Raw genomic sequence first — 26094 nt, 5'->3', positions numbered from 1 at the left:
TTATGCTGTGTGTAACCTACAAACAGCCCATATAAGCCTGTTTCTGTCACTTTGTGTTAGTTTTAGAAATATGTCACGTCCAGGAGATGAACAGGAGGAGCATCAGTCTGAGTTTGAGCATGACAAACATGACCAGGATGTTTGGTCAGGGCGCAAAGTAGAAAATAAATGAAACCTTGTGAGGACTTGTGCACACACAGAGACTTTTCATGGGATTGTGACAGCCTCAGTGAGTAGCACGAGCAGCATGTTTTGAGTCTATCAAACACGGAGCGAATACCTTGTCTCCCTCTCTGTGTGCCATAGTGCTCTCTGCTTTAGAAGCACATAAAATCCACATTCTTTGCTACTGAGGCATCTTGTGAAAAGGCGGATGAATTGAGAGAAAGAGATGGACTGTGAGAGCAGAGGGGCTGTTAATTCATTATTCAGCCTGTAATTTGACTGAAGAGGTCAATGTCAGTGTACGCTCCTCCTCCTCTGCTCCCTCCAGCCGCCTCCTCGTCTCTCTTCACTTTCTTCCCTCCTCACTTGTCGAGATTCATATTCACACTTGTGTCTAGTAGAGTTGGAGTGCAAGCTCAGTTTGTGTGTGCTCGCTAAGAGTGCACATTGGATTTTGAGCATTCAGAGGATGCGTGTTGTGTGTCTGTGTGTGTGTGCTTTGGATAATCAGTGCTGATGCTTCCTCTTTAAAAACTGCTGCGGTCAGTGCTTGAGATCTCTGGTTTCTCCTTGCGCTCTCTCTGCCTCCCCACACTCTCTCAATAGCAATTAAATGTACGGGCATGGTTCCACATCAGTTAACATCACATTGCGCTGGTTTCTCCTTAAACAATAACAAGCTGAGTACATTAAAACACTCCAGTGATCCCAGCTTCTCTCCAACTCTGTGTCTCCGCACAGAAACCGGACACATAGACCCAGTCCTCATCGAGCGTTACAACACCCCAGGCTTCGTCGGGTGTCTGTCGCGGGTGCAGTTCAACGGAGTCGCCCCCCTCAAGTCTGCACTGAGAGTCGCTGCAGGGGTCCAGGCCACGCCGACAGCTGCTCAGCCAGACAGACAACCCGCAGCCGCCTCGCCAGTGTCTTACCAGGGCAAGCTGCTGGAGTCCAACTGTGGGGCATCACCTCTGACTATCCCACCAATGTCTGCAGCAACAGATCCTTGGCATCTGGACAACACAGGTGAGGATTACTGCAAATTAGAACTCATTTAGTAATGAGCATTAACTCCCTACAGTGACAGCACACGTCTGACATTTGCAAACGAGATGTGTTTCTGTTCTGAATCAGCTCAAGTTGGCACGATTAAAGGTCCACATCTGCACATGCAAACTCAGAAGTTGATCCCCTCCACACTGACATACTCTAACTCTTCCTCTATCTGGAACATGTATGCTGACATGTCCACGCACACACACACACACACACACACACACACACACACACACACACACAGTGCACCACTCTTGTGTGTAATGTTGCGTTCCACACCGGTGTGCAGTATATCAGAGTGTGGATGCAGCCGTTTTCCTCAGGCTTCTTGCCAACTGTCCCTCTGGGCATGTTGAGCTATTGGAGATCGATCCAATCCATCGACCTGGACTCCAGGTCCAAACTCACAGTCAGCTCGCTGCCATCCTTCCACAGAAAGGATAAGTATTTATTCTGCCTTAGACTTTCTATAAATGGATCTTATCTATAATTCATCCAGCCCTCCCTCAGTCGCTCACTTACAGTGATCACTGTCTGTCTTCTCATTGATTTTTTTTAATTAGTTTTTTTTTTTTTCACTTGTTCTCCTGTTGGTTGGTTTGTTTGTTGTTGTTGTTGTTTGTTTGTTTGTTTTTTGCTTTATTGGCGCTCTCCTCTCTGCACTAAGCCCTTGTTTCTCATCTTTTCAGATGTGATGAATTCCAGACAGTATATCTGAGCATATCCAGGCTGCTAACACACTATAATTAGCCTGATTGCTCTCCTCTCTTCTCTCGCCTCCTGTTTTCACCCCCTTTTCTCTTCTCATCCTCCTCTTCTCCTTCTTACTCATGCTCTTTACTTTTCCTGAAAATGATGCAGTCAGCAGCAGAAATAGCCGACAGCTCATTCCAGGGTGAAGCCGTTTGTGGGAGTGTGTGCATGCGGGTTGTTGTGTGCTGTAAGGTCTGATGATGCGTGTCTGCAGTTCTATCCATGTTTTTACATGTACGCTTATATGTGCACAGAGAAAATTGACAAATTAAAAGCTATTACTGAAGATCCACCTTCTCTCATTTGCTCTGGGCTTCTACCCATTCAGGGACAATCAGAGCAATTAGATGACTGTTGTTGACAGAGAATTATAGCAGACAGGCATGTAATCAACCTCCACACCTGCCGTGGGTTTTTAATGAAATACATCAAACAATACAGCAATGCAATAAATAAACTCCACTTGCCATTCCCTAAGGGGGCTTAGAACTGGTGTATCCATCCAGTTGACCATCTGATGTATGTACGCAGTGATACTGGAGCCAATATAGAAGAAACCAAGCCCTGTATCTGTTAGTGCCGTACATTACAATACATTCTGGTTTTGTTTAAGTTTTGAAAAGCATAGCTTTGTAGTTAGAATTCAGCATGAGTTCTGCATCATAATTATTCCATATGACATTTTTCCAGCTGAAAAAAGACCAATGGCTCTGTTTTTTGCTGCAAGCTGGACTTTGACATGTCGGTATTTTCCTGACCTTAAAATGCACTTTGTCCACCGGTTTGGTATTTCCATTTGTGCAAATTGTTCTAGTGTGGCTATTCAAGTTAGTTATATTATTAGAATGAATATAAAATGTCTTAGACGTTCCTTCAGTCTATTTATGTGAGTGTATGGTTTGAATGTTTCTCTCTTCTCGCCATACTCAGATGCAGAGTTCCCTTTCAATGAGGAGAGAGTGATTCCTGATGGAGTCAACAGAGACTCAGCCATCATTGGAGGTAAAGAGTCTTAACAGATTTGAAGTGTTAATGTTAGCTCTTCAATTTATATTACATGCTCAGAAATGGAACCAAGGGCCGTTTGGCATCTTTGGTTAAAAACGATTCATCAGATGCATTTTCTATCAGTTGAATAAATGTTGCAGCTCTACCTACCAGCTCTAAACCTTGCTCCAGAGTTGGTTGAAGCAAAGCAGTGCTTGAAAACACAATAACGCTTGTTTTTGTGTACATGTCTGCGTCCTCTGCAGGTATCATTGCGGTGGTGATCTTCACCATCTTATGCACCCTGGTGTTCCTGATCCGCTACATGTTCCGTCATAAAGGCACCTACCACACCAACGAGGCCAAGGGCAGCGGGGAGGCCGCCGGGGAATCGGCGGACACGGCCATCATTGGCACCGACAACCCAGAGACCATCGATGAATCAAAGAAGGAGTGGTTCATCTAACGGCCAATGACGGGACTTTGAGGGAGGAAGTGATTCGTCAGACCACCGGTTACCACAGAGATGGAGGAGGTTCAATTGACCGATCACGGGAGAGACGAAGGAAAGGCTATTCAATAGGACAATAATTAATCTCCCAGAGAGGGCAGGGACGCGGGAAAGACATGTACAGAAATCTTTTTGTTTGTTTGTTTGGTTTTTTTATATATATCCAGAGTATTAGACAGAGAAGATGGACAGTTATGCAGCAGTGCACAGCTGGAACAGACTGTACATGTATATACTAACCGGCTTGTCCTTCTTTGTATCGTGCTTGGGAGTTTTCAGGAGTCCTTTGAATACTGTATATGACAAATAATTGTACTTACCGGGTCGTGTGATAGCACAGATTTATTACCAGTCTTTGTTGCATTTTTGATTTTATTTTTTAACAAAAATCTTATATCAGAAATGATCAAATCAACATGCCAAACCCTTTTTTTTTTTTTTTTTAATCAGGCTGCGGTTGCACCAGTCTGCCAACACTCATACCTGTCAAACGACATGCCACCTATATTGTGGTAATATAGAGTTGAATATGGATGCCAAAAGTCACTTTGTAAATACAATATTTTGTTTGTTTTTTTCTTTTTCTCAAAAGATTTATTCAGAGTCCATTACACACAGTTATGATAAATTCCAGATCTATATTACAATGATATCATAAGTCTGTCCATTACATTATATATGTATCAAATATAGAGTTTTATGTTGAAATCTTATGACATTCGATTGTATGGGACATTCCTTTCTGAGGAAGTGCAGAGAGGGGATTCTCGGAGCATGATGGGAAATCATGACACTCCATCGTTGGTTTAGCTCGACACGGCAGCTTTCTTTTCATTTGGATTGAGTGAAACCGTCAGCCTTTACTCATTCAGACTTGAGTAGTCGGTTTGTTTCTTTGCCAAACACTTGAGTCTTACAACATTTTACCGATCGGTTCAGAAATTTGCATTAAATGTTTGACTTTGAGTTGAGGAAGTTTCTCAGTGTTTTTACATCTTACACTGACGCTGGGCTGTGAGTTTAGTGTATGCATGCACTGGTGCGTATAATGTGTAGGTCAGATGAATAGGATTTGTTATATTGGACAGAAAGAGTATCAGAAAAGATGAGTTGTATGATGCACTCCATGAACTCCATGCATTAACTGGGCGAAGCAGCATAAAACAAAAAAAACCCAATATTTGTTCAAAGTCTGGAAGAGGTTAAGATGATAATTGGCTTACGAATCCGTTGTGCCTTCAAGGTGTTGAGCCATGTCGCCTTGCCCTAGACTACTGAGCACAAACTACAAAAACTTGACTGCTGCTGAATGAATTCTCATTGATCTGATTTTTCAGGTGTTTTTGTGTTTCCTGATTTGTGTGGTGCTATGTTCAACTACCCATGAATCTTAGCCACAATTGAGTTCAGAATGCTCGGGTTAAAAAATCCAGCAAATTTCTTTCAAATCCTAAAAAAAAAAAAAGTCTGACTTTTTCAAGCATAGCTGTGTAGGTTCTGGTGCAGCAGGGGCTGCTGCGTTAACGTATAGGAGAGCCGCTCACTATACAGTACACAAGAGCTTTACACCTACGCTCTGCGCCGCATATACACACGCAAAACATGCATGTTTGATAAGAGCATGAGTCAAGGTGGTTCGTTCAATTACAAGAGCAACATGTTCAGAATGAGGAGGCTGCTGCTTTTTCAACACGGAATTGAGCTTCATTCTAGGCAGTGCCACTGTTGTCCAACATGCTTTTAAAAGATGTATATTTTCTAACCATGTTGTTTTTCCTGTTGGATATGTTTACCTTTACCGTAGCATTTACAGAACAATGTGTTCCAGTTGAAACCAGCTGCCAACTTTGTTATTTCATTGTGAACTTGCTTTTTGCGTGTCTGTTTGGTGAAACTGCCACCATGTCACCCCGTTACATGAATGATTTTGTACATCCTCGTCGCCTCGTGGTCGTGTGCTAACTGCAGATCACATTAACAGAGACATTAGGACAGCTGGTGTACTCAGCCTGCCTTCTACTGCGGCCTCAAAGAAGACTTTCTCTGCCCACGCATCGCACCCATGAAGGCAAACGAGTGACTTTCCTTTTTTTTTAAATAACTATATTACTCAGACTATACATAAACAGGCACACGGGCCCTTGATATGTGGTTTGAACATAACGGCGATGGTAATGGATTATCAGCTCCAACAGACGAAACCATCATAACCATATGTTTTGCTTTCAGTTCTATTGAGTTCAATAAAGAGTGTTTGATCTTTAATGTCAGTCTTTTTGTACGCATCACTTGCATGTTGACTTATCGTCAGACAACACACATTATGAAGGACACCTCGGGCCTTATACCATGTAATAATCATGGCATCAGGCTCTTGAGTCTGACAAATGACCTACAGCTATGTGCCACAGCCATTTAATTAAGTGAAAACGCCATGATATAAAAAGATAATTAAGAAGTGCCATGAATCATTTATTTTGAAGAATGAGTCTAAAACAAATCCTATAACAAAACCTGTGGCACTCTCCGATTCATGTAGATGCGCAGTTTTTTGGTGATTTTTTTTTTTTTTTTTTTGTTTACTTGTGTGAGGGGGGGTCCGCGCTCCACATGGGCAGACAGATTGTGACAGCAACAGCACAGACACACTGAAAGCGTTGGGTCACAGAGCCAAGGTCAGGCCTATTCACAGAACTGTCACTATTTTTATGCCACTTAAGTTTGCAGGCCTGAAATCTGGAAGAAGAGAAGTAAAGAGGGTAACGTGAGACAAACAGGGACACTGAGTCAGAGGCAATGAGTCACAACTATATATGTTCTCTAATGGGTCACTTTATAAAGTAACTTTATTGACACTGACTGAGCTAAATGTCGGTCCATGCTCCATTTATCACTTTGCACTAGTTTTCTGTTATTGCATGTATGTATTTAGTGTATCTGTCTCTGGCCCTCATGAGCCTTTTGGAAGAAGCTATTTTTTTAAACAGATTTAAGTTAAATTGACAGCTCAGTTTGTGTTTTCAGTCCTTAACCGTTTACTTTGTTATTATCATATGAAGGCATCGTCACTGGATGATGCTGGACAGTCCAGTCAGTGATAGGCTGCCCCCTTGTGGTGACATGGTGCAGCTTCCTTCTGACATGGTTGAGAAAACAGTATTCAGTGCAACTGGATACGACTTTGAGTATCCGTGTAAAGTATACATGTGTGCAACAGGTGCCAGCACACTGCTATCACATTATTAAAAACTACCAAGGGTTATAAGCCTTCTATGGAATATTATCAATAAATAGCAATAATTTAACCCCAATATACAGGATGCCCCGATGAATACGGGTTAGCTGGCAATCCTCCATTTCTTTTTACATAAACCTCGTGACTACATTACCCAAAATGCCACTACACCCCCGACAGACTTGTCAGAGATTCTTAGCATTAGCCCCTATGCTAGTAGCGGTTAATACTAATGTGGCCTCGAGCTGCTGGTCTCAAGTAGAGATGAGGGGCGGACTACAGAGGCGTGGTACAGTAAACTCGCCTCTTTTTAACTCGTCACACACACATTTTATTCATTTTCAAAATTATGGTCTTTAGACACAACCGACGAGACTTTGCAAAGCTGCTTCAGGAGCGACAAAAAGGCTTTATACAACTGAGCCTCCATCAGACCAGTAAACACGTTGTATGTGAAATCCCATTTAACGTTATTGACGGTGACATGATAAGACCAACTCAAAGGAAGCTGACAGTATTTTCACATTTCCAGAGTACAACCAAGGCATATTCATTGTTTTCTTATAATAAAAATAATAATAATTACTATTATTATCGTAAGTGGGCGTGCAGCCCATCTGCACGGTGAAGAGTAAATGCTACTCCAGTCGTACAGCCGCTCTTCAATCAGTTTGTGTGTCTTAAAACGACTTTTATTGTGTTAAAACGTCAAATCTTATCAGAGCCTCATGCGTTTTGTAGCCCCATGTGTTCACAGGCCAGCATAGTGCAATTTATTTCTGGTGATCTAGTCAGCCAACAGGGGACAATATGTGGTGCGATTTATAGTATTGATCTGACTTTAAGATGCTTTTCTACCAAGAATGAACACTGAGATATTTATATGTTATTTTTATTGGCTTATTTCAACAAAAGATAAAAACACTACAAATGAAAATCAGCAGTTACAAAAACATCTGTAAACATCTCAGAGGGGGAGGAAACAAAGCTCTTCTGAGATGAAAGCCTGGGACTTCAGAGAGCAGAGATGGGGGATGGCGGGGGACTCCTCATTCCTCAGGACACTCAGCTGCAACAACGCACATGGGGAGGCCAGTGAGCAAAGATCTGAGCCATTTATCAGTTAAAATGCATTTGCACTTAAGTGTCAGTGACCTACCGTTCTTAGGCAAAATGACAGCATTGTCAGCATCTATGCCAGTCTGAAGGGAGAACTCTGTAAACTTCTGCTGCATGGCAACACTGGCCTCAGGGTTGCGACCTGCGAACACACAATGGGTTTCTTTAACCTTCACCAAACCCTGAATCGGCTGATTCATCACACAGTGCACTGGCTGCTGTGGTGTGGCTGATGGCTGACTTACTGTAAAGCTTGTTGAGGACCTCAGACACACCGTCCTTTGTCTTGATAGTGTGGACCAGAGCGTAGTCATTATACTGAACATCCACAAAGCGCATGTCGTTGTCGTTGTTCCAAACTGGTGAAAGCACAAACGGAGAGGTTAGGCTGTTGAGTCTGTGTGTTTGCGTTTCTTTGTGTGTTCGTGTTTGTGCGTGCTCTGCTCACCCTGGCTGTGGAAGGTGAAGCGTCCTGGGGTGTCGGTTTTCAGTGCGAGGTGAGTCATTCTCCAGCAGGTACCGTCAGCGCTAGAAGAGACCCAGATCAGTTAAGCTAGCATTCTTTTCTACAGGAGAATCATCAGGATACTCTGATATTTTGACGGTAAGATTACGTGTTAATCACTCACTTCAGGTTGGCGTAGGAGAGGTCCAGGTCTCCTCCAGCCGTTGCCGCTAACATGGCAGTGCCCATCTTCATCCCCTCCTTGTGGGCCACAAACCACTGAGCGTTCGTGGCAAAGCCAACAAGGTACCACTTGCCTGCCATCTAAAAGAAAGACAGAAGGTGGGAAATAGATGGTTAGAGATGATCTAAACTGCAGCACATGCATGACACCACACCTGTCTTGCAATAAACATCTCAACCAACCACAGACACTAATAACTCTTTTCTATGCCGATTTTTGGAATATCAGCAAGCAAACTGTCTTGCAGTGGTAATACTTGTGCCTCTCTCTTACCTTCTCCAGGTCAAAGTCTTTCATAGGATTGACATCAGTGCAGGACGCCAGAGCGCACATCAGCGCGACCAGCATCCTCAGCAGTGTGCTCCTCATGGCTTCTCCTTGGTGTTCTGATCTTCGCTTGCAGTGAGTAGAGTATCAGGACAAGGTAAGGGGGAAAGGGCAAGTGGAGCCTCCTTATATCCTGCAGAGTCCTGCTCCTCCTCTTCCTTCCCTCCCCCCTCCTGCTAGTTTCTGCATTACAAAAGTCCTTGGCTCCCATCCTCTGGCATGCAAATCACTGCCGTTACACAACTGGCACGTGTGGATGGAGGAAGGGGGAGGTGAGGAGGGAAGAATAGGGAGAGTTGGTATATAATAGGGTTCTTTTAACACCTCTGCCCCCTCTTCCATGCCTGGACTATTGACAGCTTTTTGGTAAGAGGGCAGATTTCTTCACCATATGGCACATGAAAGCTCCAAAAAGACATACCGCATACACAGCAAAAAAGAAGAGATTAGAGGTAGTTTTTGCTAAGATTTCGCAACTTGAAAATATACTCAAATCAACCCTATGTGCCAGTAAACTCCTCTTATGTAAGATACAAAATTAGAACTTGTTGTGGACATATGTTCTCTTGCAGCAAACCGCATTGCCAGCGGTGCTGAGGCATTGATATTTAAGAACAACACAGTGGCAAAAGTTCACCATTTGTCATAAAAAGCTCTGCCAGTGTTGCATACAGTGATTGGATTGTTCCTTGCACTTCATTGAGTGTTAATAGTTTTATAAAACCTTCATGAGGAATTTAACAGAGCTGCTTTTCACTCTTTTCAGTTTTGTAACAACACAGTGAGAAGAAGACATGGATGATCTGTATCATCTTGCATGATGTTAAATGTTGCATAAATCTCTGCTGCATGTGGTACATAATACCCCCGACATCAACCCCTGTGTCGAAGAATTGGTCTAATTTATTGAGTAAGTGCGTAATGTGCTGATTGGCTGTGAACTGTTTACAGAACTGCTGGCGTGTATTGATGGACTTATCAGAGCTACCTTTGTTAGAGACAAGACAGGCACCGACTTGCAGTCAGCTGGTTATGTAACAAACTCTCAGACAGAAACACACACACAGACACACACTCAGAGGTGCTGGGTGGAGCTAGGGGCAGTGTTGAAAACACCAGTTTTATAACTAAACTCTCTTTACCCCTTTAGGGCTCCACATCTGGGCTACATTAAGTCCAGCGCCCCCACCCACCCCTTCTTTTTGAGAGGGGGTATGCATGCATACAGACACACACTCTGAATCAGCTGATGGCTGAGGGCCCATTGCGGACCTAAAAACTAAAATCTTTGACAGTAACTTGATTTTGCTCAAGTTTGTTTTATTTATCTGTAACTGGCGGCATGTAAAGTTGACAGTTGTACAGTTTTAAGACCGGGGTGCAGTCTTTCAAGAACTTTCTTGCCGGTGTTCACATTTTTAAATCATACAATACTGAGATATTTGCACCACTGCCGAACACTGCAGGGCTGGATGTGTCTGCTGCACAGCTCTGCCTCTTCAGCATGTGGGGACACAATCTGTGTAACAGAGAGTGACAGGTTAGAGTATATAGAAGCTCTGCTGCAGTTTTAATCTGTCAGTGGAGATTAGATAACATGCTGACAACGTTAAAATCACTGAATGTTACAAGTCGAATCCAACACATGCAGAGCCTGCAGGGGCAAACGTGAAGACTGTTTGGGAAGGTCACAGAAGCAGTTCATTGGTTTCCTTAAAGAGCTGCTCTCGACCAATCTCTTTCTCTGTTTCTCCACTGAATCCATGTCTGCTGTGCTTTTGCAAAAAACAACTTCTTTCAGGGATTTTTTTTGTGAATTCTTCACCCCAAATCATACTCTTATAAACTGACATGAAATGCAAATACTATAACGTTACACATGTAATATTAATTGGAATAGTTAACAGATGAGATTATTTATTTCAGCACTCAACAAAATAACAAAAGTGCATTCAGCACAACTGCAGCCGCAAAGCTGAAATGATGGTTGACGTGTAATTCACTGAACCAGTGAACCTGCTCTCAGTTGCACCGAGCAGGATGAAATACTGTGAGTCTGGAGCACTGCAGAGCAGGAGCGAGGTTCTGAATGTACTGCCGTGTGCAATGACCTGTGAAAATACTCTGTACATTAAGCCAGCAAGCTACACTGACGGCTAAACAACTGAAAATCCTTTGATGCTTTTTCACGGATTCCGGAAAACCCGTCTTGTTGGAAAGTGACATTTGAAACATGTCGGCATGTAATGGGGGTTTGTCAGCAGCTCCGTTTACCTCTACCCCTTTTCCAATATGAGTTTTATAATTATCACATTTTTTCTTTCTATCAAAGCATTATGGCTACCAGTTATTTGATTACTTACTGATTATATGGTCCTGGTCCACAGCACCACAGTGACCTACATAGCCCAAAAAATCAACAGTTATTTAAAGGCAGGTGTACATATGTGTAATCTTTGAGATGCACATTGTGTTGCATTGTAATGCAATATGCTTTTAATTGTTTTTCTTTCTTTTATTTTGAGAAGCAGCACAAATACACCAAATACTGGAGATCTGTTCAAGCTAGATCCTTGTGGCTTATTCTGCCACCTCATAATTAATATTACAGTTGCTGACAGTTCATTTTATGTTTCAGGTCGAGGTGGACTTACTGTAGGTGGGGAAGGGGAATAGGTATGCCAGTCCCAGATTTTGTTTTTCAGCGAGCTGCTCAAACTTGGTCAGCATTGGCTCTGACAGATCGTCTACAGACCTGCCTGCATACAGAGCACAGAAGGCACAATATCACATTATAATGCATTTTTTTAAACATATAGTCTCAGTTCACCCATGTAAAACAAGATTATCAGAACTACCAGCTGGCTTTTAGATGTAAGATACAAAAAAAAAAACAACTGTCACATGAATGAGGAACCCACCATAGAGTTTCATGGTGATCTTGCCCCGTTTCTGGTAGTACATGATCGCATAGGAGTCATAGTCCGTTTCCCCGATCACTATCTCGGTGTTCAGCTCAGGACGCGGTCCTGGTGGAGAAAACAGAGAGCACAGTTAGACAAAGGGATGCTGTGTTGCATTCTGATTTATCATGCTGAATAAGGACGTAAAAGAGGCGCTGACCTTTAAGTGTTAGCTGGCCTGGAGTTGGTGATAGATTGTAGACCTGTAATATCTCCCAACACTGGTGATTGCTGAGAGAGAGACAGCAAACGTTCAGCAAAATAAAGTCTCTCTCTCTCTAAAGTTGAAAAGTAGAATTGCAGGCTGTTTATGAGATGCAGTTTATGTACTGTGTTTCACAATCTTAACCACATGCCTCAGGATTGAACTAAAAAAAGGACCAAAAAAAACAACTTTTTTTTTTTTCTCTCCTTGGGTCGAATAGAATTTATGACCCCCAAAATCACAAGAAAATATCACGCAAGGCACACACCCTTTCAATTTAAATTTGATCTTTTACTCCCTGTTGTCTCACAAAAGCCAGGTCAGGATGACCTAAAACATTTCAAAATGATGAGGGAAAGCTGATGGATTTAACTGTTCTGACTCCTTCTTCCTGTTTCTGAGGAGTCACAAATAAAATCAAACATATGTGGTTGGAGCGTGAGGTTAGTGTGGCGTATTTGCCCCCTCTTCTGATAAATCGAGGTACTGAATAGTGACAGTGAGCTGCACACACACAGACGGTGGCACTTACTGTCGCGTTTTTGTGCTAACAGACAGCGTTTGGTCAGAGGCAGAGGGACGTGTGAGGGTCATGACTGTCGGCTCCACCTTGGTGCCATGATTAATCAGGTAGGGGCATTTGGAGGCGGTGTTTAGCAGGTACCAGGTTCCTGTCATCTGCAACGTAGAGGCAGGATCAGTCAGACGGAGATAGAAAAAATAAGCAAGAAACTTTTGGCCTAATATCAGCAATTGGAAAATAAGACTTGATCTGGTGATTGACAAACATTTCATCTTATCAAATGATCCTGAGCCTGTAAAGCCTTTCTGTTGCTCCAGAGGTAAATGAGCCCTAATTGAATACTTAGGGTAACATCTGAAACTTTCTGAAAAAGGATACATCTGTTTCAAATGTCCTGCTCTATTATCCAAATTCTATTTCACTGAAAATCCCCGTTATTGCCTAAAACACCATATTGACACAATTACATAAGCATTTCTACAGCCGCCACACTAATCCATCACCAAGCAGAATGTCAATTCTCTGTAACATTTTTCTTTTTAGGATGGGTGCTTGGATAGAAGTTTGCAGGTCTTGAAGTAGAGTTTAAATCTCAGTTGTTTTAGTATCTGTTCACATTTACCATTATGTTAGATAAGGAGGAAGACCTGCTGCATTAGTCACTGCACAAAATAGTCCTTGCTGCACAAAGCTCATTTTCTGTATGCTCTCACCAAAGCAACACCAGCTTTTGGCTACTCTGTTGGGACAATTTCTCATGTTTTCCACAGATTATATCTCGTTTGTTTGTATTATTGTGACATTGTGGCACAAACAAGTGAGAGACGTAATCGAACTGGCAGTGTGCAAAGGTCAAGTGACGGCACAGTGGCTGGTGCTGTGGACACAGTCCTTTCTCTATGTATCAAAATGAGACGTTCTCTCTTTTCCATGAGTCTTTTCCCGGACTTGTCACAATTAATTTTGCGTGGAAATTAAAAACGGACACTCTGTTTCCAAACCATATGTAGTGTGGACCCTCTTCTGCTTCTGTAGTTTGATTTAAAGGCACCAGTCAGAAACTTGAATAGAAAAAACTCTTTAAATTAAAGAATTACTTGAGAAAAGCACTTAATACACAGACATAATGCAAAAATAGTACACAGAGCGAAGCAGGCATACAGTGCTGTGTATGATCTGTACCTCTGTCGCTCCCTCCAGTGTCTTACCCGCTGCATGTCTATGTTCTGTGCAGGTGGGGTCACATCAACAGGGTCAACCTTTGGCTTCTTAGGAGGTCGTCTTTGGGGTCGTGGTCGACTCTTAGCCCCCCCTACAGCCTCAGTGGATCCCCACAAACACACGCACATCACCGCCACCACTGCCAACATGAAACGCCATACTCCAGCCATCCTAGCCCTGACAATAATACACTGAGGTACAGTCTTCGTCTCCTATAGGATCCTGAGGTTCTTGTGTTGTTGTTTTTTTTTCTTTTTTCTAAACTCTTTCCCACTTCTTTTTGTGTTGGGGTTTCTGTCCCCTCTGTCTCCAGCTGTGGTCTGCTATTCCAAATGTGCTTTACTCAATCTTGAACACACAGACACAGAAGAAATGCATAAACAGACAGGGAGCAGGAGACAAACAATGTGAAACACAGGATGGCCTGTCAGGTTAAATATTAACTCGGCTTCCTGGCAGAAATGAGGCCACACTGCAGCGCTGCGGTATGTGCAACTGAACTACGGGGGGCAGCCATAAATTCTCATTAATGACTGACTTTAAAATGTTAATAAACTCTTCAGAGACATTTTTTCTTTGAGTGAGTGAAACACTGCATTTATGTACCACACTGGAGCGGCAGGGAGGAGGTCGGGGTGGAGGGCAGACATACAAAGTGCAGGACTGTGACACCAGAATCCAGGGTTCACATCCAGTCCCCTGTCTGCGGTTAGGTTTAAGCAATAAAAGCACTTTAAATGTCATTAAAAAAAATCTTGCCTCAAGTCACTGCTGGCTTTTATTGTATTAAAGTAGATGATGTTTCCTCAGTATTTACCAACTGCTGTCAGTGGCTAAACATAACCAGAAAAAGGTTTAACAATGCTGTAGTCACTATAAGTGGATAGCATATTGCAAGATCGTCTATTTTGGCAGAAAACACATGAAATATGTTGTCAGTAAACATTTCACACAACACTTTTTCATTATGTTAATACAACTCGTAAGTCAGCCGACATTAGATTTCCCTCAAAATGTATTTGCTGTTGCTAATTAGTTCTATATAGATGTAATTTCTAGGAGACGGGCCACAGTAAAGCATAACCGTAGAATCACAGAACAAAGAAAATGTGCATTTATTGACAAATTATCAGCCAGGTTTGCATGAGTCAGTCAGTCAGTTTGATCTGTAAATGTGACACCAGAGGGAAAACAAACAAAGCAGCAATGTCGTCACTTCTTGTGTTTCGTAATCTCTTCAGAAAAAGAGGTCTTTTTAATTCAGGCCCAGCGTGTTTTGACACTTTTGAGACATGCAGACAAATCAAACATCACAATGATGTTCAAAGACAATTCAGTTTTTATAACATCAATGAGTTAGTCACTATCTTTCCAACTAAAGTGTGGAGTTGCTCATCCAAACAAAGTTCATTCAGTTAACATTCATCAAGACAAACCTACCTATTGAACAAAAATTAGAAAACAATATACATATATATAAAAAAAGTTCTTCATTAAGTGATTGAGGTGACTAAAGGATCTGATGGTCTTCAGGTTGGGTTTGTGTGAATCTTGTAATGTGTGATCGGCAGGTTTGTAGACTTTTCTCCAGTGCATATATCCAACATTTCTGAACAAGACACCAAGCTCAGTTCAGTGTCCTTCAGTTTGATCAACCACAGGAAGTCCATTTCCACCGAAATTCAAACATTAAAATACCTTGTGCCACACAAAGCCTCTCACTTCTAGACCTGTATCAGTCAAAACCATGGACTGAACTCTGCTCTGATTCTGGACCTTCATTTTGCCTCCTTTAAAGTACTGGCCTGCAACGAAACATACAGGAAGTGTGTGTTGGTATTGGCAAGTTCGTGTAATTCATCAGTTTTCCTCAGACTTGTCAGTTTTGTTGTTTCCTCTCGGTTTAAACGTGAGCGCCACACTGTTGATACAGAACCGCTGACCTGTTGGGTCTGGTCCATCATCAAACACATGACCCAGGTGGGCATCGCACTGCATCAAACACACAAAACCCAAGTCGTAAGCCAACCAAAAATACCAAAATGCCAGTTGTATTTGAAGAAAGCCATGCATGAAATTCTGAAAATTCTCTTGAAACAATCCTAACTCTCTTGTTTAATAAAAAAAATGTACATAAAGCTGAACAACTATAGGCAAACATGAACTTTGGCTCCATAGTTCAGAACACTACTCACATTTTTACAAAGGACCTCTGTCCCCTCACTCCCCAGGCTGTTGTCAGGGCGACGAATAATGGAGGCGTGGCTTTCATCCCGCTCCCATGTCCCATGAGCCTCTTTGAATGCCGGCCAGCCTGTCCCAGAATCATACTTAGCCTCTGAACTATCAGGAGAGGGAAGAACATTTCCTCAATGAGCATCTATTAATACACTTCTAAATAAAATGTCACACAGAAATAATGTGTGGAAATATTCCTTTAACAGTTCAGTGCAAACAGTCACCTGAAAAGTGGAGCGTCACAGCAGACACAGTGGTACATCCCCACTTCTGAATGGTTAAGGTAGATCCCACTAAAGGGCTGAAAACACCCACAAATACACACAGATACACAGTGTTAAGAGCAGAAACACAAGACCACTGATTTCCATGTTATTCATTGTCATGAGTTTGTAAGTGCAGGACAATACAGTCCTCATTTTAGCTGGGCAGGCTGAACTAATCAGCTCAACCATACAGTGATGACCAAAGTCCACCTGGAACTGTGCTGTCTACGAGACAATATGTATGTCAGTCTGGTAGACTGAGATATGTGTTTGACACAAATCCCTGTACTGATGGGCACATTGTAAGCAGTACTCACCACCTCGGTCCCTTTCTCCCTGGTGACTACATACTGTTCCGGGGTCAGTTTCTTTTGCCAGTCTGTAGTCTCGTCGTATCGTGTGAGAGAGCACAGGCCTGCAGAGAGCAGAGGTCACAGTGAGGACGTCACAGAGGAGCTTCAATGTGTATGTGGAACCTACCAAAAGAACATTTAATCCACTGTTCCTGATCAATCAACTGATAGATAATGAAAACCATCAGCTATGGCAGGATGTTCAAAAACCTTTTCAGAATAAAACCCACACTTAAGACTACAAACCCTGAAGACTTTGGAGCCACATTTAGAAAGAGTCTGATCATATACTAGAGGAGAGGGCAACATTTCAGGACAGAGCAGTCATAAAATAGGCTTATCGTTTAATTATGACTCCTAAAGTAACTAAAATTCAGCTAATCCCAAATGTACTGGTCACTCTTGTTTTGACCACAGTCCATTTTGCACAAACAACATGAACATGAATCTACCTGCTTTTTATTCTTCCTTGCTTTCAGCAGATTTAAATGTCCCAATATCCAACATCTGCAGCATGCTGAACCAGCGGGACTTTGCAGCCTGTGACACTACACGGGGCAGAGTAACTTTACCCAAAGAACAAAGTGATAGTAAAGAAATCAAAGGTTCACCCAGTACCTTGAGATGTGGATACGGGACGGACTGGGATCCTCCTCGGTAACGCCGCTGATCTGGCTGTCGCGCGTCGAGAAACGACGACGAAGAGACGACCTACCAAACGAGACATGTTTGCAGCCACCGTGTTGGGTCTTGTCTAAAGTCAAGTGCACATATCAGCGGAAGCCAAATGCGCTTGCTGCGTCGGGATCGTTCATGCCACGGCGAGTTCACGCCGGACCTCCCCCAGCTGATGCAGGCTGATCGCTGGGTGACCCGGTCAAAAATCACGCTGTCAGCTATATAGGTCAGAGTGGAGTGTTTCCTGGCTTTTCATTGCCAGTCGATGTTCAAAGAGCACCATACAATAAATGCGTAGCAGCTGTATGACGAGGGGGGAATCTAAATTGGGGTTTGGGGTCTGGTGGGTGAGGAATCCTGTAAAGTGTTTTCATGGTTCCCAACAATGGTACAGTGAAGTAATTATAAACTAAAAAGTGTAATGACAAAAAAGCAGACACATATTAGAGGAATTTTATTTAATGCTGAATAATCTCAAATAAATGATCTGGAAATACAGACTTTTCAAATATCTGACCTCAGCTGAGGCACAAAAAACTGGTAAAGACCATTTGCAGAAATTGACTGTGGTGCAACTGTCTGACCTTACCTGCTATTTCTCTGTAGTTACAACATTGTGAGTCCTCTGTGGTGAGGAAGCTGCACTCATAGACAAAGAGCAGTTTTTTCCATTTGCCCAGTACATACACCAAAAAACAAACTGACCATTTGACTAATGCTGTATGGCTGCCCATACAGCAAATACACATACAATGCAAATCAATAATCTAATGCACCTCAATGTCTGGTCACAGCATTATATTCTACAGTATTTCTACACTACAGTGTTGGTCTATATAGTCTGGTATTGCACAGCAGCAGGGGTATTTGCTCTCAACAGGCTTCCAGGCTGGTGCATAAGATCCACTATGTAGCGGCAGGGCTGTGAAGAATGCCCATTGCTGGAGGGATTCCCGCTGAAGAGGAGCACCTCGTTCCAAGCGCGGTTGTACTCACCCCGAACAAGCGTGCAGCTCATACCAATGCAATCAACAAGACACTGCAAAGTTAAAGAGAAGAGACAGGTCAGGGAATGATTGTTTGGAAACGAGAGACGGATTGAATGAAGAGGGTCTGTGTGGTAGCTGGGTCCGTGGTACCTTGAAGAGAAGCGCCCTATGGCAGTAGATTCCCCTGCTGATCAAACCAATGGGGACAACGTTTGACTGGAGCTGAAACTTGAGCTCGCTGAGGTGCAGCACCCACGGGAATTCATGCAACTTCTCCATCTCCACTGCTCCGCCCATGGCATCACTCACGAGTCTTACACCCAAAATGAATGCACACAGAACCCCTTACAGTGCAGGAACTTTCCAAATTTGTGACATCCTGAAGTCTCACAATGGTATGTTTCTACTGTGTGTCAGCCATGTATCTGTATCTGCATAATGCTGTTATATGCCACATTTAATGAGTTGGTGTCATTCTGGAGATTTGAAAAAAAAGAGTGCCATTCATTTACTATAACTTGATTTCCTTCTCCATTTGTGGTGACATCCCTGCATACTGGTTACATGCTGACTGCATTGATTTCTTACCTGGCCAAGGCAGCATACTGCTCTCGTTCATCACTCTGTGGGAAGACGGATTCTTTGGCCTCTTTGACTAGAAGCTGCAGTGAGACATCATCCATCATCTTCCACGGTTTCTCTGTAGGAGACTCAGGCCGGATCTCATCTTTCTGTTTCTCATCCTCTTTCTTCTTCCTGTAGAGGGAGATGGTAAATGAAGATGAAATCACAGTCAGCGTTTTAAAAATAGGGAGGAATATAAATAGTGATTCTTTAGGACTGAACTGAAAATTATACCAAAATGAGACAAATTTAACAGCCTCAATGAACCTGCACTTCCCCATACAGTTAAGTCATATAGTATTGTTTTGTATGTAGAATTGGTTCCTAAATTACCACTGATCTTTACAACAAATAAACCCAAGAATCCTAGTCTCACCTTGGTGTCCTGCGCTCTGCTTTACTGCTGGTGTCTGCTTCTGATGGGTTGCTCTGCCTCTCCTCTGGCACATCCACTGTCTCTCTGCCACAGAAAGACAAAACTGAACCCAGCACTCTTATTCTGTTTTCCCCCTGGTCTTTTTGTATATGTTCAGTGTTGCATATATAGAACATTTAGGTGTAAGTTACTCTGCTTTATTAGTTATTTTCTGTCTTTCTTATTGTTCTTGTCTCTGAAATGGTTCGCCAGCATCCATGAGAAGAGTAAATGCATGTAACACTTTTAGAAAACACATGTGCACAATAATAAGTAATAACATTATAGCTTTTATTTCTGCCACATTATTATTAAACTAGAAGGTATGTACCAAGTGTCTGCCAACACAGAACATTTTTTTTAATTTGCTGTTCTATCCAAACACATTATTCCAAACACATTTTCTTCACCTAAAAAAACAAATAACATCCGCAATCAAGTCTCTTCCTCTGCTATTTAAGAATTATGGCCAAAAAGATTGGAATTGTATGCTTGCAAAATTTGTGGAGCTGCTTCACCATCATGTCTTACCAGTCTACCACATTCTTATGTTCCTGAGATATTCTGCAGACAGACTGGAGCAAAAGCTGAACCATGGTCAGAGTAATTACAATATAAGTTACACAAGTTATATCTGACACTGTGGAGATAGAGGAAGAAAACTTGAATTTATTCTAGTAAGCGGCATTTTGCTTTGGATGGATGGGTGGATGGATTACATAACACAGTGCTTAGGAATGCCTGAGATGTTGTGTGTGTGTGTGTGTGTGTGTGTGCGTGTGTGTGTGTGTGTGTGTGTGTGTGTGTGTGTGTGTGTGTGTGTGTGTGTGTGTGTGTGCGTGTGCGTGCCAAAGGGGGGACAATGGAATCGACCTGAGGTACCCTGGGGGGGTACTGCCCTCTTTGCAAATGTTAATTCATCAAAATGCTGAAAGCATGTGGGAACGTTAGTGTGTGGCTGTATTTACAGCCTTAAATACATATAGTGAGTTGTTTTATCGTGTGTGTGTGTGTGTGTGTGTGTGTGTGTGTGTGTGCCTCTCTGTCAACATGCATGTGAATTATGTGCAGGCATCCTCAGCTGAATCTTGATGCGTGTGCATGCATGTGCACTTGTTCATGGTTGTGCGCATAAGTCCATTAGTCTGAACACAAAGGCTCTTTTACTCTGAGTGTGTTGCCATCTTCAGAAAATGGGATCGTTTACTCTGTGAGGCCACGCTAACGGGGCACACTGAAGGCAACGGGGAGAAGGAGAAAAAGGAAGAGAAGAGAAAGGGAAAGAAGTGGAGCACTGGATTGGAGCAGAGGAGGGGAGGGTGATAGTAATCTAACCACCACAATAAATTGTACTGACAAACTACATAGTGTGGCTGGTAGTGTAGGAAACTTGCCAAGTCTCAGCTCATGCTCTGTCACTATCTGTGCAATTGTTCTTGTTACTTTCCCACTCTGCTTGAAGTGTAAGAGGCCCAGTTAGCGATCACAGTTTGGGGGTGGGGAGTTAACTGGGTTAGAACATAACTAATACAAATAATAAACAATGTTAAGTAAAAATGTTTTTCAGATTTTCTGACTATTCTGAAAAGATTCAAGAAAACATACTCTGTTGCGGTGTTGATAACAATGATTGGCTGGTGCTGGTTGACAGGTTGCTTGGAGAGTTCCTCTAAAGTCAGAATCCTCTGACCTGCACGAGCCTGAAAGAGAGAAAAATAGCATTATGCTAAAAATCAAAATGTTAGAAAATCCTTTGCTAAAGTATGTCTTCCTCTTTCATGACAGACAGATGAAAAAGAGGAAAACGCTGTTGTGATCACGTTGGTGAAACAGATCAGTTCAACAAGTTCAAGCCCCAGAATGAAAATTTATAAGCATGTCTATACATTCTTACATTTCCTCTTAGCTTACATGTGTTTGAGGCTTCTGTCTCACATAAATGCCAACAGCATACACACCTTCCCAGCATCATAGAAGCCATCACTAATAACATCAGTGGAGGCCAAATGACCTGTCAGGCTGTATTTAACAGATAAGTTGGAGTTAAGGAGGCTGATCGTGGCCAACTTGCTAAAACTGCTCCTACGATGCACTGATTGGTTGATTTCCTGAAGCATTTCCAGGGCTCTGAGACACAGATAAACAGAACAGGAATACAAGCACATACAGATACTCAGACATTGATAATAAATGTAAAAATGCACACTCTAACAAACATAGAGACATGACCAAAATGAGCAATACTTTTCTTATGTAGCCACACAAAACACTGCCCTATACTGCCATCTACTGGCTTTTTAAGAAACTACTCTGAGTTGACTCCAACCACAGCACACTTACTTCACACTTCTCAACAATGCTCCTCCGGTTTCAGTTACATTTCACAATTCACCATTCATGCCCTGATGTCATTGTTAGTTGTAATTGAAGCGTCTCACCCAAATTTGCACATGTCCACCGTGGTGGGCTGATCACTGGCACATACATTGATCGCCAGGCATGCGTTACACAGCACCTCCTTGTGATAGGAGCGCAGCAAATTGACCAGTGGTTGAAGGCCTCCAGCACTTTGCAGCTGAGTAGGACAGGAAGTGAATTTTAGGTAGTCAGGCAAAAGCATATGAAATATTGTTGGGTAATTTCTATAAAATTAGTGTTCATGATGAATATTTCTTTTTTATGTATTTGGTTGTGGATTAGGAATAAAAACAGTATCAGTAAATGATACTTCCTTTATCCAAAACACTTCTCCAAATTTCATAATACTCCGTCATTGGCAAACATGAGAACAAGTCAGCACTTTGCAGTCATAAGACACATGCAAACACCAACCTCTGCCCTAGCTTCTGTATCGCAGGCCAGCGCTGCCAGGCACTGCGTGGTGTTGACCAGCACCTGCGTATTTGTGGACTTCAGGGGCTCCACCAGAGCCTGTATGGCTCCATGTGACAAGATGCTGCAGCGGACGACCTCCTGTCCTGCCATGTTGGCAAGTGTGGCAGCAGAATTGGCCACAGTCGCTGGACAGCTTTCATAGAGCTGCTGGACAAGGATCTCATGGCCTCCTGCCTCATACACTGCACTGGAAGATAAATGGGAGATTTACTTCAAACCTAGCTGGATATAAATGCAGTCTCACAACTTAGCATACAAGAGTATTTCTGTAATGTGCACATGAGACGCCTGATTTACACGAATAAGCAGTTTATAGGGGAAAACAAACATTAAAAGTAAGATAGTAAGGATTGATGTAGGCGAGGTGGAGTTAAATGGTAATGTCCTGAGAGCTGAAGGAGACAGTAATACTGAAATATGAAGTCAGGCAGTGAGAGATGATGGGTATAGGGAAGATTTGTCAGGGGAATAAAAAGGTGGGAGATAAAATGGAGAAAGGGACAGAAGAGGGGTAAAGAGATTTTCAGTGAGGGACAGCCATGAGAAGACAGATGAAGCATTAAATCATTTGTGAAATGGTGGAGATGAAGGTGTACTGCTCAACCTTAAAATACCACCTCCTTCTAAGTTTTAGAGACTGCAAACTTATCACTGAATATTTTACACATGTGGCAATAAGTTACACACATCATTAATACTTTGTGGCCTACACACTCAAACTCACTCAATCTTTTTTTGAGTAACTTACTGTAGGTACGACAATTTACATCGAAGAGAACACAAAATACCCAACTTATTTGAAGAATAACAAACAAAACGTCACTCACAATGCGTTGAGCTGGTTGCTCTGTGTGAGGTTAGAGAGGGCCTGGGTTGCTGCCTCTCTCAGTGCCAAACTCTCATCTTTCAGCAACTGTACAACTGCGGGGATACCACCTGAAACACACAGTCATCCAACACATTCACACTTGATTGTGGTGAGTGTGTTTATGTTACGGTGGCTGTGTGAATGTGTATGTACCCAGGTCTCTGAAGCTGTCTTTGCTGGCTTGGTGGAAGCTCATGGTGGACACAGCCTGGCAGGCAGCTGTTTTCACGCTGACATCCGCCACAGACAGAAGCTCCACCAGAACCTTCTCCAGACTCTGCTTATGGAGCACTTTGAAATTCTCAGCTGCGCACACAGTCATGCACCCGTGTACATGCACACACATTGCAGAAACGACAGAAAACACACAGCTAAAGTAAGTGCCTTTACAACTACGACAAACTTATGGCTGGAAAGTTAAGAGCAAATGATTATCTCTCGTCCCCCTCTGTGCTTACGGCTCTGAGCAACTCTGGCAATGCATTTAATTGCACTGGACTGGATTTCAGGCATGTTGGGGGTGAGAACGAACTCCATCAGCCTCGTCAGTCCTCCACCCTTGTGGATCAGCTGGAAACTGTCACTGTCACTCAGACAGTTAGCAACTACCTGTAAGGCCTCAGCATGAAGGTCACTGAAGTCCTGTAAAACATGAAGAGATAGAATGGAGGGCACTAAAGGGCAGCATGAAGACACACATGAGCATGTTACCATACACACACACTTACCGTGTTACTGAGGATATCCATGAGCTTCTCAAATCCTTGCTGTTGCCTCAAGGTGTGACATGTATCTTTATCAGTGGTGACATTCTGCAGCGTCTTTAAAGCCAAATGCTGAATGACAGGGAAATCTGACTTCAGCAGCTCCAGAAGTGGAGGGATCCCGCCCAGCTCATGCACTGCCACACGACTTTGGTAGTCCTTCATACAAACAGAGGATGCAAACGGACAATTTGAATGTCACCCATCCTGAGCCTATGGCTTTTGAGATACTGATAAATGTAACTTCTACTTATCTAAAAGCCTAATAACTGCATAGCCTCCTCAAAGCTGACAGCTTTCAGTCACCTGAACTAGGTTGAAGATGACCTCTAGTGAGTTCTTCTTGACATCGGGGTCTGGACTGGATAGGAGCTGGATTAGAGGTGGTAGGCCCTTGTTATCAAAGATCTGGACCTTACAGATGAAATCCACTGACAGAGAGGCCAAGCACAGTGTTGCATATTCATGCACAACTACATCTTCTTGAATAGGAGAGAAAAAATTGCATTGTTAGTTCAAATTAGAGCTAATTAATAAGAGCTAAGTAAATCTCTGCTGAGTCTGTTCATCTCACGATCAAAATGACTCACCTTCAAGTGACAGTTTGCCAATGATTGATGGGATGACATCTAATTTTTTCAGAGCATTTTTTGCATCACCTTTCAATTAAAAACATGAGACAAAGTTAAGCACTGAGTTCATCAGTGATCCGACCCATCAGCCAGTCACTCAGTCTGTAAATCAACAAAACAGTGAATACTGTAGCCTGTCAACGAGTCTCAAAAGCCAATTGCCTGACAAGTAGATAGATGGTCAGGAATGTGGTCTGCAAGTTACCAGCCAATCACATCGGTTGTATTGTAAGCCACAAATGACTGAGATGGCGAGTCTGCATTGATTTGGTATGTTGTCTGACTCACCGTCGGTGGCCATGATGCCCAAGGCCATGAATGCATTGCGTCTGACCTGCTTGTTGTTGTGAGTGATGAGCTGACAGAGAGGCTCCAATGCCCCAAATGCCAGCAGAGCAGCTTTGTTCTCATCTCCTAACAACAGGGGGAGACAGTGAACAGGAAAATTTAGCGTGGTATCAAACAGACCTGAGTGCCTGTGGGCATTCATTCTGTATCAGCAAAGTAGTTAAGATGAAATATGATTAAATATAAAAGGAGATGGCAGAAGTGGGACTCAACATAGTAAGATACACAAGTGAAAAAAGGTTTTGATTCAGAATAACGTTGAGAATTTTAAACATGCCAGCCCATCTTACATACAAAAAGTGCTTTATGAGGGTAGCATGGAAACATAATAGATAATTTCACAGTACATGCCAGGAAATAAGATTTTGCGCTTTCAGCTGTAGCGTTGCTCACAACAACAAAAAAATAAATAAATAAACAATGGGTGTATGAGTTAGCAGTGGGAAGCCTGGTGCACCTTTCTCTGCAAATGTGTGGATTGCATCACAGGCTTTGACCAGGATGTCCTCCTCTGAGGAGCTCAGCAGCAGCACTACTGTTGCAGGGGTTTTGCCCTCAACAGGTAGTGGTTCAAACTGAGAGAGAGAGAGAGAGAGAGAGAGAGAGAGAGATGAAAAATGCTTTATATCCCATCTTATGTCTGTCCCCAGGACGTACAGCCTGTTTTGAGGCTATGAGCATCTGTGGCCACCAAATACACAAACCTTTCAGGGACACGTTAGCTCTAGGCTTCGTCAAAGCGTAAAGATGAAAAGGCTTTCATTATGTGATTCTCTCACCGTTTCCTTGCATGGACTTTCACCCTCTTTCTTCACTTTCTTTCCCATTCTGAGACCTAGAGAAAACTGCACTGTAATTAAACGCGTCGGAACAGCCTTTATTTATCACAGATAGTCGTTCAATAGCAATCAACTGTATGACGTGCAGCAATGAACACAGTTAGCTATGCTAGCTACACTGCAGAGCTAGCTAGCCTGACAGCTTAGTAGCAGTGATAACAGTGATCACAAATGACGCTTGCAAAACAAACAGATCTCGATCTCAAATACTCACTGTGACTTACCTATTCTTTTTCTTTTTTTTTCTTTTCTTTCTTTTTCAAAGTAAGGCGCAAGTTCAAGATTTATAATTAGACAGCCGGCCAGAAGAACCAGACTCGAAGTTTACTGTTTTGGAAAAGGAGGTTGACACCGCGTTGCTTAGCAACAGGTGCCACGTTGGGCAGCATGAGGGTTTGAACAGTTATTGGTTTGAACTTGTTTGCTCCAGC

At 42.7% G+C, this 26094-nt stretch overlaps 5 protein-coding genes across 6 annotated transcripts in view; 1 reads left to right on the top strand and 4 right to left on the bottom strand.

The window, feature by feature from the left end:
- The window catches only part of cntnap2a (contactin associated protein 2a), a 296814-nt gene extending 291077 nt beyond the window's left edge, over positions 1 to 5737 (top strand). The window contains exons 24-26 of the mRNA XM_076761762.1: positions 907 to 1191; positions 2905 to 2976; positions 3228 to 5737. Of these exons, the coding sequence (XP_076617877.1) occupies positions 907 to 1191; positions 2905 to 2976; positions 3228 to 3427 (557 nt within the window). The 3' untranslated portion in view covers positions 3428 to 5737. The remainder of the gene's footprint in view (positions 1 to 906; positions 1192 to 2904; positions 2977 to 3227) is intronic.
- Positions 5738 to 7583: 1846 nt separating this feature from the next.
- LOC143339921 (lipocalin-like) lies at positions 7584 to 8945 on the bottom strand. Its single transcript, XM_076761477.1, has 6 exons — positions 8789 to 8945; positions 8456 to 8595; positions 8275 to 8354; positions 8072 to 8185; positions 7867 to 7968; positions 7584 to 7776 (listed from the first exon to the last, which is right to left on the bottom strand). Exons 1-6 carry the CDS (start codon positions 8882 to 8884, stop codon positions 7757 to 7759), a joined length of 552 nt encoding a protein of 183 aa, XP_076617592.1. The 5' UTR covers positions 8885 to 8945; the 3' UTR covers positions 7584 to 7756.
- A 1326-nt stretch (positions 8946 to 10271) lies between these two features.
- Positions 10272 to 13924, bottom strand: c8g (complement component 8, gamma polypeptide). Its single transcript, XM_076761375.1, has 7 exons — positions 13742 to 13924; positions 12543 to 12688; positions 11966 to 12036; positions 11764 to 11871; positions 11497 to 11601; positions 11206 to 11241; positions 10272 to 10361 (listed from the first exon to the last, which is right to left on the bottom strand). The coding sequence occupies exons 1-7, from the start codon at positions 13922 to 13924 to the stop codon at positions 10342 to 10344; spliced, it is 669 nt and encodes a 222-aa protein (XP_076617490.1). The 3' UTR covers positions 10272 to 10341.
- Positions 13925 to 14845: 921 nt separating this feature from the next.
- msrb2 (methionine sulfoxide reductase B2) lies at positions 14846 to 17490 on the bottom strand. Its single transcript, XM_076761662.1, has 5 exons — positions 17230 to 17490; positions 16576 to 16673; positions 16217 to 16293; positions 15950 to 16097; positions 14846 to 15746 (listed from the first exon to the last, which is right to left on the bottom strand). The coding sequence occupies exons 1-5, from the start codon at positions 17336 to 17338 to the stop codon at positions 15615 to 15617; spliced, it is 564 nt and encodes a 187-aa protein (XP_076617777.1). The 5' UTR covers positions 17339 to 17490; the 3' UTR covers positions 14846 to 15614.
- A 238-nt stretch (positions 17491 to 17728) lies between these two features.
- armc3 (armadillo repeat containing 3) lies at positions 17729 to 25896 on the bottom strand. 2 transcript variants are annotated; one of them, XM_076761612.1, is made up of 18 exons: positions 25878 to 25896; positions 25604 to 25659; positions 25282 to 25399; positions 24765 to 24890; positions 24435 to 24503; positions 24151 to 24326; positions 23809 to 24003; positions 23539 to 23722; positions 23234 to 23386; positions 23040 to 23148; positions 22150 to 22399; positions 21756 to 21892; positions 21276 to 21444; positions 20923 to 21017; positions 19279 to 19362; positions 18867 to 19034; positions 18429 to 18591; positions 17729 to 18328 (listed from the first exon to the last, which is right to left on the bottom strand). In XM_076761612.1, the coding sequence occupies exons 2-18, from the start codon at positions 25649 to 25651 to the stop codon at positions 18122 to 18124; spliced, it is 2451 nt and encodes an 816-aa protein (XP_076617727.1). In that variant the 5' UTR covers positions 25652 to 25659; positions 25878 to 25896; the 3' UTR covers positions 17729 to 18121. The 2 variants fall into 2 exon arrangements, with proteins under 2 accessions (XP_076617727.1, XP_076617728.1); XM_076761613.1 differs by lacking the exons at positions 24765 to 24890; positions 25282 to 25399; positions 25604 to 25659; positions 25878 to 25896 and having other exon boundaries at positions 24151 to 24275; positions 24435 to 24446.
- Positions 25897 to 26094: the final 198 nt, after the last annotated feature.

This window comes from Chaetodon auriga, chromosome 21 (assembly GCF_051107435.1).
Source record: "Chaetodon auriga isolate fChaAug3 chromosome 21, fChaAug3.hap1, whole genome shotgun sequence".
Lineage (NCBI taxonomy): Eukaryota > Metazoa > Chordata > Actinopteri > Chaetodontiformes > Chaetodontidae > Chaetodon > Chaetodon auriga.
Note: the sequence above shows the minus strand (reverse complement) of the source record. Positions and strands in the feature narration are given on the sequence as shown.

What these genes read in the sequence shown, in the direction of transcription:
- c8g (XM_076761375.1), bottom strand. Translation starts at nt 13,924, where the DNA reads ATGGCTGGAGTATGGCGTTTCATGTTGGCAGTGGTGGCGGTGATGTGC. An exon ending in GTTAGCACAAAAACGCGACA is followed by an intron (nt 12,037 to 12,542) that starts GTAAGTGCCACC and finishes TCTCTCTCTCAG; the next exon opens with CAATCACCAGTGTTGGGAGA. An exon ending in GGACCAGGACCATATAATCA is followed by an intron (nt 10,362 to 11,205) that starts GTAAGTAATCAA and finishes TCTGTTACACAG; the next exon opens with ATTGTGTCCCCACATGCTGA.
- LOC143339921 (XM_076761477.1), bottom strand. Translation starts at nt 8,884, where the DNA reads ATGAGGAGCACACTGCTGAGGATGCTGGTCGCGCTGATGTGCGCTCTG. An exon ending in AAGACTTTGACCTGGAGAAG is followed by an intron (nt 8,596 to 8,788) that starts GTAAGAGAGAGG and finishes TCTTTCTTTTAG; the next exon opens with ATGGCAGGCAAGTGGTACCT. An exon ending in GGTCCTCAACAAGCTTTACA is followed by an intron (nt 7,969 to 8,071) that starts GTAAGTCAGCCA and finishes GTGTGTTCGCAG; the next exon opens with GTCGCAACCCTGAGGCCAGT.
- msrb2 (XM_076761662.1), bottom strand. Translation starts at nt 17,338, where the DNA reads ATGTCTCGTTTGGTAGGTCGTCTCTTCGTCGTCGTTTCTCGACGCGCG. An exon ending in TGTGACGCTCCACTTTTCAG is followed by an intron (nt 16,098 to 16,216) that starts GTGACTGTTTGC and finishes CTCTCCTGATAG; the next exon opens with TTCAGAGGCTAAGTATGATT. An exon ending in CAGAGGTCCTTTGTAAAAAT is followed by an intron (nt 15,747 to 15,949) that starts GTGAGTAGTGTT and finishes TGTTTGATGCAG; the next exon opens with TGCGATGCCCACCTGGGTCA.
- armc3 (XM_076761612.1), bottom strand. Translation starts at nt 25,651, where the DNA reads ATGGGAAAGAAAGTGAAGAAAGAGGGTGAAAGTCCATGCAAGGAAACG. An exon ending in GCTTCTATGATGCTGGGAAG is followed by an intron (nt 21,018 to 21,275) that starts GTGTGTATGCTG and finishes TCTCTCTTTCAG; the next exon opens with GCTCGTGCAGGTCAGAGGAT. An exon ending in GTTATCAACACCGCAACAGA is followed by an intron (nt 19,363 to 20,922) that starts GTATGTTTTCTT and finishes TTTCTGTGGCAG; the next exon opens with AGAGACAGTGGATGTGCCAG.